Here is a 20,767-nt window from a genome sequence, read left to right as displayed (position 1 = left end):
ATTCCTTCATGTTCTGCAAACCTGTAGTGTTCCATTCTTCTTATACCACAGTAATTTTCCAATGATTGCAAGTTTAATTGATCAATGAATGACACCTTGTTACATTGCTAGTTCCTGTTATCACTTACTGTACATTATAGCAGCTATAATCAATCAGTCCCTCACCAGCCTCTCGAATTAACGTCACTTGAATTTAATAAGAAAAAAAAGTTAATCAGCTGTTACTATAGAAATGATAATATTTAAGAATGAGTGCATTAATATAAGCCCACCCAGGCACTACTTAATCAACACCTTCTGACTGGAAGTCAACACTGAAGAGAGTCGTGATTCAGTGCTTTCACAGATTGCTCGACATAAAGTAATCTTTAAATACATGGGGGTGTCCTCAACTATTTATACATGACTTTATTTATTTGAAACCCAACATTATATCAGGCACCAAATAAAACATGAGACCAATTGAGGAAAACTAGTGACGTTGCAGTGTGTGTGTGTGTGTGGGGGGGGGGGGGGGGTGTCTAATTTGGAAAAAAAAAGAAAAGTAAAGAGGAGCAAGTAATAACATAGGAGGAAATGGGGGCTGTTAGAAACACAGATTATTTATTATGGCCTACAATGCTTGCTTGTCCAACACCACTACTATTCATTCATATACTGTATTTCATTTTACATTCCAAATCTTTTCACCTTCACGTACTATTTCATCCAAATGAAGTGCAACAAAAACATTTCACTAATTCCTTCTTTAAAGATATTCGTGTATTAGAGTAGTTTGTGTGACGCAGGAGTATTTCATGGAGACACTGTGTAATCAATTAACTGGGTCTAATAGGCTTACAATCTGCAAATCTCACTCAGTTGGAAAATACATTTGAGACCAGAATGTAAATGCAATTCATTCAGCTAGATGCTGCTCATTCAAGCCATACATATTAGAAAAGTTTAACACATAGCCACATCCAAGTGACTGACTTGTGTAGTTTTAGCCAGTGGTTGGTTTATAATATTTTCACCTTGGCTTATGGGTTTTATATGTTTATTGTTTCATAGTTGTTGTTGTTGTTGTTGTTGTTGTTTTACATTTATCAATTTTGTCATTTTGTTCATATAGAATTAATTCTAAGCACTTTATTTTTCCTGTACTTTTTCATTTTTGTAATTTATTTATTTTTAAATTTATTTCATTACAGTAGTCTACCTTCCACTAAACAATTCAGAAAATGCAGTGTTCATTTTTACATTAACTTATGTTTTTTTTTTTAAATAAAATATAAATATAAAACCAATTTCTCAACAATTATATGCAGCAAAATCCACATTAAAAAGTTAGATATCTAGTTGGTCAGCTAGCCAGCATAACAATGTAATAACATAACAAATGCAACATAGTACAGTCAGACATTAAGGCAACCATCCAGTATTATAAACAAAAATTTAGTGTTCACAAATTTATCAAGTTAATCTCAAATGTGGATGGAATTAATATATTGAGATGGATATAGTGATATATCATTGATACACAGAAATAGACTTTTGTCCTTTATTATATACAAATGTTGTTATGCCCACTCAAATCCAGCCATGGTATACCATGTGATATAAACTTTAGTGCTACTGTTAGATTGCACTCTTCGTTCAGCATAAATGTAAGCATATGATACAGTATATAAGTGTGTAGGTCATATGTTGGATGTGCTGGTATAGATATTGAAAGTTATTCTGTTGAATTTGCTAAATTTCTAGTTGTCCAGTGATTAATTAATGTATTTCTGATTCTGATCTTTTTTTTTATACATATTTTACACACACACACACACACACACACACACACAGATATATATATATATATATATTCTATTTTAGCCACTTAGTCACTGCAACTCCTTTTTCATGTAGCTGTCAAAGACATTCAAGTTTGCTTGAAAACCCATGGGAGGTGATAGAAATCACTCATACAGCTCTGCCCCATAATTGCACATAATGATGCATAATTATCCAGTGGCACCAACGTCAGCGTCTAGAGCAGGAGGTCAAATGGAAACAAGATCTCTGATCAGGTCTCTAAACCATGCCCTCTGATAGACAGGACAAGAAATGTCCCCCAACTCCCTGAAATAACTACTTTTTACAACTGTGGTGAGTGGAAAAACATATCAGGATGCACAACAGAAGGTCAACTCAGGTTCCAATCCTGTCAACCAAGAACAGGAATCTGAGGCTACAGTAGGCACAGGTTCACCAAAACTGGACAGTTGAAGACTGGACAAAGATCTAGTGACATTTTTCCAATCTTCAGGTTTCTATAAGATGACCAAATTAGATGGTTTAGACCGGTGTTTAGACAGGCTTCGTATCAACAGGCTCACAACAGTGACTAAAGGCAGGTCATATGGGCTGTTAATGTTATTTTATGGTAGTTTTACCAGTCTGTGGTGGCCAGTGTTATCCTCTTTACTGTGGTGTACTGGGGAGGTGGCATGTGCCAACAAACTGAGCAAGCTGGTGAGGAAGGCCAGCTCTGTGGTGGGGATGGAACTGGACAGTGTTAAGGCAGTGACAGAGAAGAGGATGAGAGGAAGGCTGAAAGTAATCATGGACAATCCTTCTCATCCTCTCTATGCTAAGCTGAGGATGCTCAGGAGCATGTTCAGCCACAGACTCATCCAGCCACATGCCTCAAAACTGAAAAAACTGTGGGGGCTCTTTCATGCCATCAGCCATCAAACTCTACAATGCCACAATACCCAGTACCTCCAACTCCACTGACTGAAGGTCAGGAATTTTCCTGGTGAGTCGATCCATTTTCCTCTGTGTGGATTCTAGCTACCACTCAAAAACCCTATTTGTGATTGGTTCAGTCCTTTACGTTTTGATTATGAATTTCCTGTATTTGTGGATGGATATACACTACACATCAGTGGAGAGAAAGCATGAGAAAATAGAAGCTGTACTGTCAAAAGTAGCAAACTGTTCAAAAATAAACACTGGCTGCTAGTGACTGAAATGATGAGAGTGTCTCTGAGAAAGCAGGTACTACAGAGGCATAGTCTAGCAAGCTAAATAAAGCTAAGCAATGATAAGCAGCCTTCATTTAGAACTACTTTGTATTGTGCTAGAATCCTGCAGTCTCTCAGAAAATGTACTTAACAACTTAAAGTGTAATGTTGGCTGGTGAGAGATGGCTTGCTAGTGAAATTAGTCTCTGTGTGATTGTCCTTTGATACTACAGTGAACAACCAAGCTTAATATTAGCGAGCTAGGTAACATTTCACCCCCATGGTTTCATTCTGTTACGTGTGGCCGACAACACTAATTTACTGTATATTGGTGCTCCAAACAATTTGATGGGTGCTGAATTTATGTTAGTGCTACTGCTTCTAGCTTAAAGAAATGGGAGCACCAGTGCTACGTGCCAGAATCCAAATTTTGCATTAAAATAATTTAGCAGCAAAAATGGTTTACCAAGCAAGATCAATGCTTTAGTAAAGAAACGACAGAAATATACTAAAATGAGCTGAATAGATTTAAAAAAAAAAAAAAAAAACAATTTTAGCATTGCTTTAGTTTCTTAGTAAACGAGTAAGCTTTTCAAACAACACTATGCACTTTCATTTATGTCATTTTGTTCAAATGTAGAGGTCAAATTTAAAGGGTCATGAAACCTCCCTCTTTCAGCTCAAGTCTACCTCTCAATGTTTTTGAAAAATGCAGCTTGAATGGGCGTGAATGGCTGATTGAAGAAGGGAGTGGGAGTGGGCGTGGCAGGGACGGGTGGGGGGCCTTCAGAACACTCAAAAAAAAGATGGATAGTGAGAAAAAGTTTGCTGATGAGTCAGAGGACTCTCCTCTTGAATCCCCAGGGCTACATGGAGACAGAATAGATAGCAGTGCAGGTCCTCTGCCCTATCTATTTGAACCATTAGCCCCTGGCATGACTATGGAGGAAAACATCAAATAAAACCGGAGGCAGTGCCTGCTCGGAGGGAGTGTTGGAATGCTAGTTAGTTAATAGACTTGAGCTTTTCACGAATAAAAGGCGAAGGTTATTCCCTTCAACACAGACCCTCGTTGTATACTTTTGCATGCGATGGCCCGTGGAGCTTTAATATTATATATAATATTATATTATATATTGTATGTACAGTTTTTATAATATATTTTATTATATTGTTTTCCTCCAGCCGGAGGCAGTGTCTGAATGGTAGTTAGCTAATAGGCTAGAGCTTTTCACGAATAAAAATGCAAAAGATCTTCCCTTCAACACAGTCTCTCGTTGTATAGTTTGGCACGCGATGGCCTGCAGAGCTTTACTTAGCTCAAAAAGCAAGTAAAATGGTCATGGTTAAAATTAGACACATACCTCATTTGAAGGGATAGAAAAGTCCTCACGACTGAGTACCACATCACTGTGTAGACGCAAACTGTTTTCATGAGCAAGTCTGAAGTCCACCTTGCTCCAATTCTCATAGCTCTCCCGAATAAACACACTCGAACTCTTACACCACTGAAACAAACACTTGCCTTTTGAACGCCTCTCTCATCTACTACATCTGTAGGAAAGCACCACGTGCTGTCATGAATAATTAAGAGACAGCATCTTCTCATAGGATAAGAACACGCAGGCTCATGAATAATTATGAGACCCTGACAAGTCATCGAAGTACTATAGTACATTGCCACGTCACTGCCTGTGACCAAGATTTTAAACCAGGAAGACAAAAATAGCGGAAAAAAGCTCAAAATTAACCAGTTTTCTCCTACAATTAAAATTAACAGATGCTAAGATTGTCTTTTATGATGTGTGATAAGAACACCTCTGTTAAAATCTCAGAAAATGTAGTTTAGTGTTTCATGACGATTTAAAGCAATTTCCCAAGCTGATTTTCCTTCCTCGCACCTGCCTAGAACATGCACCATCATGCTCTTAAGAGGTTTAGGTGCTTTTCCAAACTGAAGTACATATCATGGTGGTTTAGTGGTTAGCACGTTTGCCTTGCCTTGGAGGTTCGAATCCTGCCTCCGCCCTGTGTGTGAAAAATTTGTATGTTCTCCCTGTATTTCGGGGGTTTCCTCCAGTACTCCAGTTTCCTCCCCAGTCCAAAGACATACGTTGTAGGCTGTATTTGTATTTCCAAACTGTCAGTATTCTGTGAATGTGTGTGCAGTTGTGCCCTGCAATGGGTTGTCTCCCACTTTGTGCCCTGAGTTCCCTGAGATAGGCTCCAGGATCCCTGTGTAGGATGTGAGGTATAGAAAATAGATGGATGGAAACTTTGGTCAGACCCTATAGGTTCCACAGGCTTGAGAACCACTAGTTTAGATTTGGTGAGATTTCACTTGTGGAATTATTATTATTATTATTATTATTATTATTATTATTATTATTGTTATTATTATTATTTAGGTTTTTCTTTGGACTGGTCGTCGTCAAAAAACAAAAAACAAAAAGTACATCCTTTCACAAGAAAGAAACATCATAAACCCATCAACAACCCCTTCTTAGAAACTGATTTCCTTTCGTACCTCATACTACTCTACTAAATACCAGGTACACAATAGTACACATACTATTTTGTGACATACTATTTAGCACACTAGTAGGCTTTAACTGCGCATGCGCATTGCGTGTCCCCGCGCTAAATCGATGCTGATTGGCGGCTCAGTGTGTCCGCAGTCTGTCTCCGCCCACACAGCCTCGCGCGATTATGTTCCCTGTTTTGGGAATTTTATTTATGGCACGCGCGCTCTCGACGTGCTCCCTGGCTCTATAACGCTGTCACCGACTACAATGTCAAGCCTTTTAGGAGTCTCGCGAGCTTCCGTTTTCACCCCAAGGACAGAAGATCCGTCGTGATTTATTTGTTTATTTATTCGTTTGTTTTTTTTTTTACCCGAACTGACTCCACCTGAAGTGATATTTGTGCGTTAAAGTGATGATGTCTTCACAATAAACCAAGCTAAGGTATGAGCAAACAACCTAACGTTGAAGTTTACATAAACAGCGTACTGTGCGTTCAGTCGCTGCTGAGAGAGTAGCGTCGAGTTACGAGACATTTCTCGCTATATATTTCTCCTTTGTGTAAGTTTAGCTCGTTTTATTTATGTATAATTATTACACTGTTTAGTTTGAAGGCTGTATCTGCCGCTAGAATGAATCTGTCTCGAAGCGGCTGGATTACGTAATGACCAGGGCTACGTATCAAACCGCATACTACCTTACTAACTAGTACAGACGCCACTAGCTCTGGCGTATTATATATATACATACTACTTAGTACGGTAGTGTGCGGTTTGGAACGCAGCCCAGCTGCTGAATTCATCACTGAAGAAGTAAACATGTAAACACATCTGGGTTTATTTAGTGCTAAACAAAAAGTTGAGGTTCTCCACTAAGGGTTGGTGTTCATAGTTACTTTAGCCAGGTTGCCATGGCATGCTGAAACATGTTATAAGAAGCTGTGTGGCTCTTTAAACAGTAATAAACCTATTATTAACAAATAATAATGACTCTTTTAATGTGGCTGCATCATATTTAGGTCTATGTTAGAGCGACGAAGACAGAAATGGAGGTGACAAGGCGAAGAGACTCCAGTGGCCAGTTCTCTGACAACTCGGACCATGACTGTGAGGTACAGAGGTGTGTGTTTGTGGCTGTGTGTCTGGGGTGGGGTGTGTGTGTGTGATTGACACATACTTTTTCCACCAGTGATGGCCACTTGATGAATGCATACAAACTGCAGTCAGAAATTAGTCAGGGGTCAGGGTAATAGAATGCTGAGAAAGAGGGGTTTGTTGAATGATGCGGCTTGGAATCGGGGGTGGGATTAAGGGACATGGGATGAGCTGACGTGGGTTGAAGAGGCATGGAATAATAGGTCATAGAATGAGGCGACAAAAATGAGATGGTGTGGAACTGTGGTATGTGGTGTGGAAGGGATGCGGGGGCATGGGATGAGAAGGCGTGGAATGAGGGGGTGTGGGATGAGAGGATGTAGGTTGAATGGGTGGTATAAAATGATGTGGCATGGAATATGGAATTAGCACTAAAGGAATAATAGAACATGGGGTGAGGGAACATAATATGAGGTGGCTTGGGATGATGTGGTGTGGAATGAGGATGAGGGGATGTTGGATGAGGTGACCTTGGATGAGGGGGTGTGTGATTAGGTGATGTTGGATGAGAGGGCGTGGGATGAGTGGTTGTTTGATGAGGGGTCGTGGGATAATGGTACATGGGATAAGGGGTTGTGGGATGAGGTCACATTGGATGGGAGGTGTGGGATGAGAGGACGTAGCCGTTGGTTGAAAGGCTGTGGGTCATATAATGAGGCAACAAGATTGAGATGCTGTGCTATGGGGGGTGTAGAATGATGTGGCATGGAATGATGGGACATGGGATTAGCAGGAGTGGAATAAAAGAATATGGGATGAGGGGACATGGGATGAGGGAACATAATATGAGGTGGCGTGGGATGATGTGATGTGGAATGAGCATGAGGTGACCTTGGGTGAGGGGGCATGGAATGATGTGACGCTGGATGAGGAGGTCTGGGAATATGTGACGTTGGATGAGGGAGCATGGGATGAGTGGTTGCTGGATGAGGGGATGTGGGATGATGGTACATGGGATAAGGGGGTGTTGGATGAGGTGAAGTTGGATGATGAGGTGTGGAATGAGGTGATGGGATGATGGTACATGGGATAAGGGGTTGTTGGATGAGGAGGTGTGGAATAAGGTGATGGAATGAGGGGGCATAGAATGATGTGACATGGGTATAGGGGGCCTTGGAATGAAGTGATGTTGGATGAGGGGGATGAGGGTACATGGAATGAAGGCTCATGGGATGAAGGGACGACAGAAGAGGAACACAGAACGGGGAGGTATGGGACAAGAGGTCATGGCTTGAAGGGCTGTGGAGTGAAAGGTATGGGATAATGGGGTTTGAGATGAGGGAGGGCAGAGTATGTCAGTGGTACGTGAAACCTGTGATTGCATGTTGATAGCTGTGTAAAATGGCATCTCTGAAAGATGGTTCCCTAAGAACCATTTGGTGCTGTCAGAAAAATTTCAGTGTTCCCAAATTTCCCACTAGGAATCACCACTCTAAGTTTGGCATTGTAAACTGTGGTAATTCCCAACTGACCTGAATCCAGCATTACTGGAAGGGTTTACTGAGTCAATATTAAATTTATTTGGGTCAGTTTTGGTATGGGTTATAACCTTTACCCTGACTCATTGATATTTATAATTAATAATGTTTTATAATTAATTATTTTTATTACGTGGGTCTATTTTCACTTTGTTTAATGGGTCCTACGTTACCCACCATGCCACATTTGCCTACCTGCTGGTGGCTCCAGTCGGATGTAGTCCTTGCTTCATCTCTACCTAAAGAGATTGATCCAGCAGTGCTTTAGTCCTTTAGTCTGTCCAACTCTCTCATCTCCTCATCTGTACACTCTGCTCAACAGTTCGGGGTCTAAATATTCACTTTTGATGTTAATACCTCCATCAATGCCATGCCATAGATTGCTATCAAGCTGAGGCGAGATGGTTGCTGGTCTTATGAAATGCCATTGTAACTGAGCTAGAAATGTCCCCCTGTGATGTCATAGTGTCACACAACCACTAACTTCTCCCAGGAATAATGAAAATACAGCACTGACCAACAAATTTGCACACACCAATATATGAACCTATTTAATTAGTTTCAGGGTGGACATTTTCTTAAAGAGGCCATAATTAACACTGTGTTTAAGGAGCATGCAGTAAATGGCGTCACAACAATGTTCTCTCATTGTTCTAGGAAAGCAGCACGAAGTGTAACGAATGTGGGAAAAACAGGGCAATAATGGCCAGATACTCAGAGGGCTATGGCACTGAGGTAGGTAGGTGTGTGTTTGTGAGAAAGAGTGATATTTTGAGTGGAGTTGTAGAAGTGATGTGTTTGCTCATGCCTATGACTCATGTTGCAGGAGGAGTGCGTCCAGTCCGATCCTCAGCGAGAGAGCGATGCAGATGCAGACATAGAGGATGCAGACACTAGGTAAATGACTCACACTCTAGTCATTAAATATGCTCTCCATGGACTCAGAATACCAAAGTTATTAAAAAGTCTCTTCTGCAGGTAGTTATTTTCTCCCACACTAACCATAAATGATATCAGTCTTTCAAGCTTTTATAGCTTGAATAGGTATCTGTTGGCAATTTTGTTATAACCAGCTGATTATTAAAGAAAAGATCAATAAAATCTTGTTGTTCACGCTATAGTCCTGATCATGTTGGACTATACAGTCCCCTCCGAAACTATTGGAACGACAAGGCCAGTACAATTATTTGTGCTACACAGCAAAGATATTTGTATTTGAGATCAAAAGATGAATATGAAACGAGAGTTTAGGATTTCAGCTTTTATTTCCTGGTATTTACATCTAGATGGGTTAAACAACATCAAACACAGAAACATTTGTATCAGACCACCCAATTTTTAGGTTAGCAAAAGTATAGGAACAGTTAAATTTTTATGTAAATTAATGTTAATAACACTTAATATTTGGTTCCATATCCCTTGCTTGCAATAACTTCATCAAGCCTGTGGCTCACTGACACTCACTTAGTCTCCTCTTCAGGAGGTGAAATACTGCTCAATTGAGTTAAGGGCTGGTGATTTCCCCCTGAGCAAGTGCTTTGTTGAGTTGGCTGTGTGTTTTGGATCATTGTCTTGTTTCATGATGAAGTTCCTGCTGATTTATTTGGATGCATTTCTCTGTAAACTGGCAGACAAAATGTTCCTGTAATCTCTGAATTCATCCTGCTGCTGCATCATGAGTTATATCATCAATAAAGATTAGTGAGGATGCAAACCCAAGCCGTGACACTACCACCACCATGATTCACAGATGAGCTTGTATGTTTTGGCTCATGAGCAGATCCTTTCTTTCCCCACACTTTGGCCTTTCCATGACTTTGGTAGAGGTTAATCTTGGTTCCAGAACTTTTGTGGCTCATCTCTGTATTTCTTTGCTGGTTCCAATTCCAATCTGGCCTTCCAGTTCTTACTGCTGATGAGTGGTTTGCACCAAGCAAACAAAATTGGCCTTGTTAGATGTACGTGCTTTTAAAGGTGCACTAGGAAAGATTTGTCTTTTTTTTTCTCCAAAATTAAGTTAGTTGATAGTTAAGTGGGTGGGTTCAACATTTGAATTATTATTATGTTTTCACTCATTGAGTCCGCCCAAATTCCTGCCCATGTTTACAAAGCTCCACCCCCAGGACCTATGGTGGCTGGTAGAATGTAGTTCAGCTAGAGTAACCAATTACCAATCATAAGGATTAGTATTATAATGATTAGACACAATAATAAGGAGCTGTGGAGCTCTCTCTAAACAACAGAGAACTTTAACTGAATATTTATAATTAACATATACATTTATATACACCGATCAGCCATAACATTAAAACCAAAGATATGTGAAGTGAATAACATTAATTAACTCGTTACGATGATGCCTGTCAAGGAGTAGGATATATTAGCCAGCAAGTGAACAGTCAGTTCTCAAAGTTGAAGTGTTGGAAGTTGGAAAAATGGGCAAGCATAAGGAGTGACCCCTGAGTGGAGTGATTTATCCTGATTGACCTTATACTGTTATCTTGCTTCTACAGTTGCAACAACTAATCAATAAAATCGATAATAATTGATTATGAAAATCGTTGTCAATGAAACTCATTATCTATTAGTTGGTCTGCACACAACACAGGACACATTTACTCACTATGTTACTTCTGTTCCGAAAACACGCTTCATATATAACTTAAAAATTATATCACTGAAGCACACAAATACAGATATATACAGGTTATTATGATTAATGATAATTATATTTTTCTTATCCTGAGTGACAATATTATCCAGGTATTCTGCTTGTTATAATAGCTAGCTCTGTTCCTCCGTGGCTAACATTTTAGCATTTAGCTTTTGCCCATTCAGACATTCAAGTGCTTGAAATCCAAGTCACAGCACTAAAACACACTAAATTCAGCTCATCATAATTTATCACAGTTTTATTTTGCTCATTTATTATTGAAGAGCTGTGCTTGTTGCAGTGGAGCTCTGTTTAAAAGCTGTCTGATGTTAGCATTTGCCTACTCTGCCATTCAGCCAGACAAGTTATAACACTAGAAATAAGTGACATTTGACTCATACTGATTTATGAGGATGGTTTGCAGTGCCTCTGCTGCCATATCATTAATTTATAACAAGTTCTCAGCGATTTTCAGCTAAAACTATCAGTAGGAGCTTACAGGCTTCAGCCATATTTTTTTCTCCCAGCAAGTTGTGGTGGGGGGCGGAGTGAAGGGCCCATAGGGAGTGTCTACAAAATGACTGACATGTCATGTGACGTGAATTTGTTTTTTTTTTCAGTCACATAATACACTTGTCCATGGGTTAAACCATTATTTTTAAAAATTACTCGCATTTTCCAGGAAAACTCGCATTTTCGCATGTTCTTTTCATTTAAAAAAAAATATCGATTATTGCCCCTTTAAGCCAAGTTTGGAAAAACAGCAAGGAGTGAAAATGTGCATGAGGAAGAACTGGTACTGAAAGCAGAGGCAGGTATTTATCAGCACATCAGATTTAAACATTATCAATTTCAGTGCCAAGGTGTCAGCAGTTGTTAACAGTAAGTTTTCTATGGGAAAGTCTTCAGGTTAGAGAACTTTCTGGGTTTTGTAACATGAAAAGCTGTGATTTCAATTTTATTAAATTCACTTATTAAGTGAGACAAAATAACCCTGCTAAACATAAGTGATAACAAGAACTCAGTTGTCTTACAGACATTAAATGTAAATATAATAAATCGCTAAAATGTACAGTGTTTAAAAAATATATATATAAATACATATAATTTCATTGGCAAATTGCTCTGCTATAAGAATAGAACAGTTCAGGATGTGCTGTTATTGAAAAATAATCAACTTAACTTTGCTTCATGTCATGGCCGGGTCATTGATTATTTTAATATAACAGCATGTACCTTTGTGTTTTATTCATATAATATGTCATTTATGATTTCCATTTCACAAAGTTAGCTGTTAAAACAGTACTGAAGAGTTTGCAGAACCAGTATTTAATATCAACACGACTGAATGCACCATTGATGTTGAGCATACATAACCATGTACTATTAATTTATTATATTCCTATTGGGCCAGACTACAGGTCGTGGGCTCTCTCCAGCGAATCAGCTCTCGGAAGCGAAGGCGTCAGCGAGTAACCCGGCAAGACACCACGGAGAGCGAGGATGATGGGGGGCAAAGCCACAGGAACCACCGCTGGAGTCTGAGATTGAGTCCCCATCGCTCACCTAATAGAACCATACTAGAGGTTTATTATTATTGTTATTATTATTGTTATTATAAAACTCTATCATCACAACTCTATAATCATATATTACTGTAATTAGGGCAGCACTAATGATTATTTTGGGAATAATAATCATCACCTACCTTGTCAGTAGGATTAATTAAATACAGGGTAACTGACTACAATACAATATTACTGACATTTATCAGATAATCTGTAATGATAAAGAAATTATTTACAACTGATGAGAATATTATGAAGTGCTTTATGTTGACCACTTTTTTCAAATCATACGCCTTCCCATTCCTTACATTTTCTTTATTGATTCTGTACACATTTTGCAACTATAATTTCATCTGGAATACAATGAATATAAAAAGTTTACACAACCCTGTTAAAATGGCAGGTTTTTATGATGTAAAAAATGTAATTAAGATAAATCTTCAGAATGATGAAACTACAACATATAAACATTAAGTGAAAAACAATCAGAAACATTTTAATAGGAAAAATAAAAAAAAGTTACAATAACCTGGTTGCATAAGTTACACACCCTTTTATAATTTGGGATGTAGCTATGTTCAGAATGAACCAATCACAATCAATCTCATGTTCAAATGTAATTATTATACAGCTGTCATCAATGAAATTATTCGGATAATATAAATATTATCTGATAATATCCCCAAATAAAGACCAGCTGTTTCTGTATGATTTTCTTAAAGTCTTCCTGGTTTCATCCGACTGCTGAAGCCATGGTTTTCAAATAGCTTAGAAAGCATGTACAGTATCTCACTTGTCGATAAGTTCTGTATCTATCAGGAGAGGCATATAAAAAATTTCCAAAACATTTGATGTACCATGGAACACCATCATCAACAAAATGGTGCACCACAGTGACATCACGAAGAACAAGACGTCCCTCCAAAATTACAAAAACTTATCAGGGAGGCTGCCAAGAAATTTACTGCAAGATTAAAGTAGCTGCAGGAATATCTGACTAAGTACTGATTACTCTCTGCATGTGACAACAATCTCTCATATGCTTCACATGTCTGGGCTGTGATGTAGGGTGGCTAGACAGAAGCTCTTTCTCACAAAAAACATCCAAGCTGAATTAAATCACCCACAAACTATGTGTTAAATGTGTTATGGTCTGATAAGACCAATTCCAAAAATATAATAATTCCATAATTCCAAAAGGTATGTTTGGTGCAAAAAAAGCACATCACCAAAAGAACACCATGCCCACTGTGAAGCATGATTGTGGCAGCATCATGCTTTAGGGCTGCCTTTTTTCAGCCAGCACTGGGGGCTTTTGTCAAGATGGAAGGAATCATGAATAGCTACAAATACCAGTCAATTTTAGTACAAAACCTTTAAATGTGTGCTAATGAGCTGAAGATAAAAAGGAATTTCACCTTTCAGCATGACAATGACCCAAAGCAGACATCCAAATCAACAACGGAACGGCAAAGGAACCAAAAGAAGATAAATGTTTTTGAATGACCTAGCCAGAGCCCAGACCTGAAGCCAACCAAAAATCTGTGGGGTGACCTGATGCGGGCTGTGCACAGGAGATGCCCTCTAAAATTGATGGATCTAGAATATTTTTGCAAGGAAGAGTGAGAAAGTATTGCCAAGTCAAAATGTTCCCAGTTGATAGACTCTTACCCAAAAAGTATTAGTTTAGGGGTGTGCACACTTAAGGATAACGGTTATTATCAGTTTTTTTTTCTTTTTTCCCCTACATTTTTTTTTTAAAGATTGAAGATCTTTTGAAGATTGGTTTTCACTTGTATACTCTGCAATTTCACATTATAGGTGGGTAAAGTTCTGACATGATTTATCTTGGTGTCATTTTTTTTACTTCACAAAAGCCTGCAATTTTAACAGGGGTGTGTAGACTTTTTATATCCACTGTATATGTTAGCAATGGACCAGTGCATTCAATCTTTGCAATCCAAGTTCCTATTTGTTCAATTCTGACAAGTCAAATTCAAAATAAAGCCCAGTATCCACCGACTGTCTCACTAACTGAAACACTCAGAAGCTGAACTAATTTTGTTTGTGTGGGACGAATCCTTTTCTGTGTGCAATCGACCCCCAAGCTTTGGGGTTTATTCTTAGTTTTCAATACCTGGAATCAGGGAATCAACTGGTTTTTGGGATTGACTCCCAGCAACTTTGATGCGACTTGATGATGACTTGACAAAACATATTGTTTATCTAAAATATACAGTATTGATCAACATTAAACGGACAAAAACGTACTTTAATATTTACAAATTGATTCAAATCATTGAAGTGAAATGACAGTGCATGCCACAGCATGCTTTATAACGTACTAGCCAATTAATAATGAAATTCTTTTCCAAGGATTTTTATTATAAAATATTTGATTGATTTTGTTGATTGGTTGAGGCAGACCTACATGGCTTTTAATGGTTTACAACATACATAAGCTGTATATTTTTCCTCCTTCATGTACTTTCTCTCTTCCTCCCTTTCTCTGTTCTACTCTGTCCTACAGGAAAGTGTTTCTCAGGTCAGGCCACTGGTGATTTGTCACTGTAATCCAGCAGATACCCCGGCTGCTTCAGCCAACCAACCCGAAAAAGGAAAATGGTCGATGAACATATGGCCTTTCTCTCTCTCTTTACCTCTTTTCTTCTTCCTCTTTCTTCTCCCCCTCTTCATTTCCATCATAATTGTGTTCTTTTCATTCCTATACCCACTTACTAATACCTGACACCCCCTGCAACAGATACCTCAAGGAATCATGTTTTTGTTGATATGTGTACTATGAGAAGCACAAAATTGGCCTTGAAATGAAAGTGTAATGTCTGATACATGTTAGCTAGAGGATATTAGTCGCATTAATTATTTGAATCCTTATGTAAGAGTTTAAAATGTCTGCAATTTTAGTAAATCCTTGAAAATCACGAATAGGTTTCTTTGTCAGACAGAATGCTGTAATTCAATCCTTATTCCTTTCTCTTATCTTGACTTAATTGTCAGTGTTTAATCACCCACAATAATCCATCGTATTGCATTTATTAATAGTTATTTTTTTTAAAAAAAGCAAAAACCTTAATTAGATGATTAATTTGCTATTTATTACAACTTGTTCTTAAATGTCACCATGATCGTTTTGAGCTCAGATGTTATTTCTTACTCCACCAGTGTGTGTCTGTGTATGTAACGATGCGTGCGTAGAAAGATTGAAAACGGAAACGAATTACTATGCAATGTACAGACAAGTCTTTTAGGATTTGTTTATGATAGAAAATACACTTTTTTTTATTTTGTGAATGCATGGCTGAAGTGATATTAAGCAAACCTCAACTGATGCATCAAATCTATGATAAGTGGCAGAGCTTATTACTTAGTTCGATTAAGTTTCACATCAGTGTTAGCATTAAAGATTTAAGTGCTAGTTATGTTTAAGTGAGAAGTATATTTAATGTCATTTTCTTTTCCTCTATACTGTTTTTTTTTTTTTTTTAAAGTTACATCTTAATAACAGCCCTGATGCGATTGCTCTGGAATTCTTATTCAGTATTATGTTTAATGCTATTAATTTTGTGCTTTTATAGCTCCACCAGCTCCAGCACATTTCTGTCCTTGTCACAGTCTCATGCTTTTCCTCTTAAGCTTTAAAATGAAAATGAGGTGTATGTTTGTGAACATTTTGGGTCCATTTGAACATAAATAAAAAAAATTGGTTTGAAAACAGATGGCTTATTGTGTTATATGAAAAGATCTCAGCACTCAAAGTATATTCACTTTCATTTAAAAGTAGAAGAAAATATTCGTGTTACCTGTTTACTTTTTAATTTTTACGAAGGTTTTTGTTGAACACAACATTTTAGCATGTGAAGAGATGCGTTTTCTAGCATAGCAAATGTCTAAGTGCCACTTACCTAACAATGCTGTGACATAGTCATGACCCAGGACAAATTCTGGATGAGGTGGAAACAAGTTGACGCAGACACTCTGGGATTGAAGTAGAATGCCAGCCCTATCAGCTGATGAAAATGATTGTAAAAACAGCATTTAAGGGAAGAGGAGTTCGTGCTGCTCTATTTGGAGTGCTATGTTCCCTTTCATGAAGCTAATTTCCATAATAACCATCTGCTGATAAAGGATTGCTCATCTTTTGAGATTATCAGTATCGTGTTACAGAGTATGACTAAAACATATCTACTTAAGTTGAGAGGTTTATGAGAATAACTGCTATGAAATGTGACAATTCACATGAAAATTGGTATATGAATGCAATACAAATATGTGAAAATATTTCAGTAGTAGATTACCATCTACTATTAACCTATCTAAAGGTAGATTGCAATCTACCTTTCTGTGTACCTTTCTATGTAGCTTCGTTTGGCTACCCTGTAAAACTACCCAACTACATTTTTTGTTGATAGCATTTAATAATAGTGATGGCATATTTGGGCATAATCTCTAATTTTGGCTAATTCAATTCATAAACATCTGCACTGTTGGTGAAATACTGAATTAAGATAATAATTTGTATTGCAAAATAATTCAATTTAGATTTTTTCGGTCTGGGGGGATGAGAGGAGAAAAAGAGAGAGAGGGGGGGACGAGAGAGAGAACACATTATTAGGTATGCTCTTGTCCTGTAATGGTTAAAGACAATGTACACTGTGTGCAAAGTGTAAGCAGGGACTCCAGCAAGATTAGCTATGACAGCATACCTAAAAGGGGGAACTAGAAAGTAACAGACATGCAGGGCTGGTTCTTGACATTTGGAGGCCCTAAGCACAATTTATGTTGGAGGCCTCCTGCACCCCTCCTCCCCTCCTCCTTTCAGAATAAATTAAAAGCACTTGAAACAAATATGATTCTTAACCTTTTTATTTATACAACATCTGTATTTATATTTGTATATTTTTACTTATATGTCAATATTAATTAAACTTTAACTAAAGTAAACACTAAAAAAAAAAGTATTAAAGAATGAAAGGTCATCTGGACCATCTCTTATTCCTTTGTAAAGGACGTTATCATGGCCATGGCCACCTACAGAGGCACTCTTCTGGACAGGGTTTCCCCCTCGCACTGAACAAATATAGACTATAGATATAGTCATATTATGTATTGCAGTGCAATACCTTATATATGCACTCTTTACACAAATCAACTGCTAGTGGAAGTGATTTTTTTTATTATTATATTGTTATTCTAACCCTATCTTTTTGCACCACCTGTTATATCTGACACTTCCATACTTGAACTGTGTACTGGTCAGTGCTACATTGTCACTTACTGTGACTATTGTCCTGTCTTAGTAGTACTGTATTGTCTTGTGTTGTTTGCACATGTTTACACATGCACTTTATGTAGAATGTGTCGTCTCACGTAGGTAGTGTGTTGTTTTATGTAGCAACATGGTTCTGGAGGAACACTGTATCGTTTGACTGTGTACTGTACCAGCAGTATATGGTTGAAATGATAATAAAAGCCACTTGACTTCAAATAGACAAACTACTAAGCAGAAAGAATAGTTAATTTCTTCATAAAATTGTATGCTTATTTGTCAATGAATATAACAACAGTATTTATGATTTGAAAATTAAAATGAAGTTTTATGTTGGAGCAGTAATGTAAACATCTGCAGAATTTAGAAGATATACACACAGGTGAGGTACTTTTTTTGAAACATTAAAAATACTCTAGTGTGTTTGCTCTTTGACTTTGATTACAAGCTTCTTTACTTTTACTTTAGTATTTTGATACTTTCATTGTATGCGTGAATGTAAAGTGTCTGACAGTCTCCATGCGTCAACAGCTCTCACGCTCTTTTGAACTCAGAATAAACCAGCAAATTATCTATCCCGAAATGACGCTGATTGACAGAACAAGGCCCAGATTATTTTGAGAATACACTCCAATCACTCCAAAATAGATGATGACAAATCACATACCTGCATCATGAGCTGCACTTTGTTTGCATGCCTTTGTTTGGACCCACTTTGAAATGGTAATATTAATTGGCTTCACTACAGGTGAGTGACAATTCATCTACATCCAATGGACAAAGAGCCTAGTCTTTTGCTGCCCGTCTCGATTGGTCAACTAGTGTATAGGGATGCTATGGTTATGGAGACCCCACTTCCAAGCCCGAGGCCCTAGGCAATTGCCTACTCTGCCTATAGGTAGCGCCGGCCCTGCAGACATGAGGGCACCGTGGGACATAAAGTGGCCAGCCATTCCACCATCAACAAACCTAACATCCTTCTATCCATTTTCCATACTGCTTATCCTACACAGGGTCACAGGGAAGCCTGGAGTTTATCCAGGGGACTTGGTGCACAAGGCGGGGAACACCCTGGACAGGGTGCCAACCCATCACAGGTCACAACTGCACATACATGCACACACAACAGACAACTTGGAAATACCAATCAGTCTACAATGCATATCTTTGGACTGGGGGAGGAAACCGGAGTACCCGGAGGAAACCCCCAAAGCATGGGGAGACAAACCTGACAATAAATTACAAAATCAATACTCATTGCTATATGGAGTCAGAAAACAAGTAACCTGACTAACAGTCCTAACCCGAAAAAAGGCTTACATTAGTTAGCTGATTTGGTCAGCTAAGCTTACCTATTTTCAGGACCAAGTTATGCCACACATTAAATCTGTGGATAAAGTGAGAAACAAGGTACTTAGTGATTTTCTCTCAGCCCTTCACGTTGCCTCTAGCCTATCAGTTAAGAATTCATAACAGCTTTATGTTCTGTCCAGTGATGTTCTATCCAGCTGTAAAACCGACTCAAAGGCTGAGTTGCAGCAGAAGAATTAAAGCAAATGCTGGGTTCTAATAGCAACCCTATTGTTATGTTATGTTTACTACCTAATATGAAATAACTCAGCAAAAGGACCAAAGAAATTGCATGTACCGAAGAGGCTTTGTAAATAACCTAATCCTATGGTTACTTCTGCTAGGAGGTTAAGAATTGGCATATCTGGATTTTTTTTAGGTTTAATAATACTATTTTACAAGATGTTGATGGGCACAGTGACTTAGGCCCTGTTTACACTAGTGCGTTTTTGTTTTAAAATGTATCATTTTTGCTACAGTTACGCCTGTCGTCTACACTACTCCGGAGTTTTCGACCGTCGAAAACGGAGACTTTTGGAAACGATGAAGACCCTAGTTTGAAAACTCCGGGCTCGCGTTTCAGTGTAAACAGACCAAAATGAAGACTTTTGAAAACGAAGGCATGGTTTCGCCCACATTCACCCCATAATTGGGTCTTCTGGATCATTGTGTATCCTGCCCTGATTCGTCAAGCCCCTACCATATGACCGTTACACTACCTTGATCGTATACACAACAACACGGAGACTGAACCACAAGTTTTGCTAGTTTTGCTGTCATTCTTAGCAGCCATTGTGCAATTAAATTCTGTATTTTATAATACTGCAGCTGCCTACATGCGCAAGAGGCAAGCTATGATTAGAGCAATCGGCCAAAAAATCTCATTTCAAGCGGCGTCAGCCCTACATGGAATGCCGGTTTGGACTAGCAACCAACTTCCTGTTTACACTTGTATGCGCTTGCCCAGTGTCCATGAATGGTCATGTGACATGCATCTTCGGTCATGTAGTGTGGACAGAGATCGTTTCTGAAACACAGCAGAAACGCCAGTTTGGACGAGGATCATTTTCATTTTAAAACACCGTTTTAAAAATAAAAATGCACTAGTGTAAACAGGGCCTTAGTGGTTAACACATTTGCCTCACACCTCAGAGGTTTGAATCCCTGCTCTGCCCTGTGTGTGCAGAGTTTGCATGTTCTCTCTGTGCATCTGGGGTTTCCTCTGGGTACTCCAGTTTCCTTCCCAATCCAATGACATGCATTGTAGGCTGATTGGCATTCCAAATTATCCATAGTGTGTGAATGGGTGTGTGATTGTGGCCTGTGATGGGTTGGCACTCCGTCCAGGTTGTCCCCCGTCTGGTGTCCTGAGTTCCCTGGGATAGCCTCCAGGCTCCCCCATGACCTTATGTAAGATATGTGGTATGGAAAATGGATGGATGGAAGATGATCCCAAACATAAATCCAAATCAACACAGAAATGACTGCAGAACCAAAAATTGTTTCGCAAAGCCCATATCAGTCTCTGGAATTGAAGCCTATGGGAAACCTGTGGTGTAAGTAAATAAAAAATAAAAAAACAGTTTTGAAAATTAGACATTAGATGGAGAGGTTCACTGCTGGGCTTCATCAAATATTAATTGTGGGGTGCAGGTTATTTTGAACACAGCATTTTGCAGAAAGAAGTGGATACACAGTGTGTTATGTGTCACTTAATGCATGGGTTATTCATTAGATATTTTGCTGTTGGGCATTA

At 38.5% G+C, this 20,767-nt stretch overlaps 1 protein-coding gene across 2 annotated transcripts; it reads left to right on the top strand.

Annotated features, from left to right (window-relative positions):
- Positions 1 to 5,691: 5,691 nt before the first annotated feature.
- On the top strand, positions 5,692 to 16,109 carry si:ch211-63p21.1 (uncharacterized). 2 transcript variants are annotated; one of them, XM_053619467.1, is made up of 6 exons: positions 5,692 to 5,965; positions 6,540 to 6,632; positions 8,811 to 8,888; positions 8,980 to 9,050; positions 12,221 to 12,392; positions 14,905 to 16,109. In XM_053619467.1, the coding sequence occupies exons 2-6, from the start codon at positions 6,567 to 6,569 to the stop codon at positions 15,121 to 15,123; spliced, it is 606 nt and encodes a 201-aa protein (XP_053475442.1). In that variant the 5' UTR covers positions 5,692 to 5,965; positions 6,540 to 6,566; the 3' UTR covers positions 15,124 to 16,109. The 2 variants fall into 2 exon arrangements, with proteins under 2 accessions (XP_053475442.1, XP_053475443.1); XM_053619468.1 differs by having other exon boundaries at positions 5,693 to 5,965; positions 6,540 to 6,640.
- Positions 16,110 to 20,767: the final 4,658 nt, after the last annotated feature.

Source organism: Ictalurus furcatus, chromosome 29 (assembly GCF_023375685.1).
Source record: "Ictalurus furcatus strain D&B chromosome 29, Billie_1.0, whole genome shotgun sequence".
Lineage (NCBI taxonomy): Eukaryota > Metazoa > Chordata > Actinopteri > Siluriformes > Ictaluridae > Ictalurus > Ictalurus furcatus.
This window is presented reverse-complemented; position numbering and strand designations above follow the sequence as displayed.

Bases quoted from the DNA above. Each gene is read 5' to 3' on its own strand.
- si:ch211-63p21.1 (XM_053619467.1), top strand. From the start codon at position 6,567: ATGGAGGTGACAAGGCGAAGAGACTCCAGTGGCCAGTTCTCTGACAAC. The intron at 9,051-12,220 runs GTAAATGACTCA...CTATTGGGCCAG, and splicing joins ATAGAGGATGCAGACACTAG to ACTACAGGTCGTGGGCTCTC. The intron at 12,393-14,904 runs GTTTATTATTAT...TCTGTCCTACAG, and splicing joins CTAATAGAACCATACTAGAG to GAAAGTGTTTCTCAGGTCAG.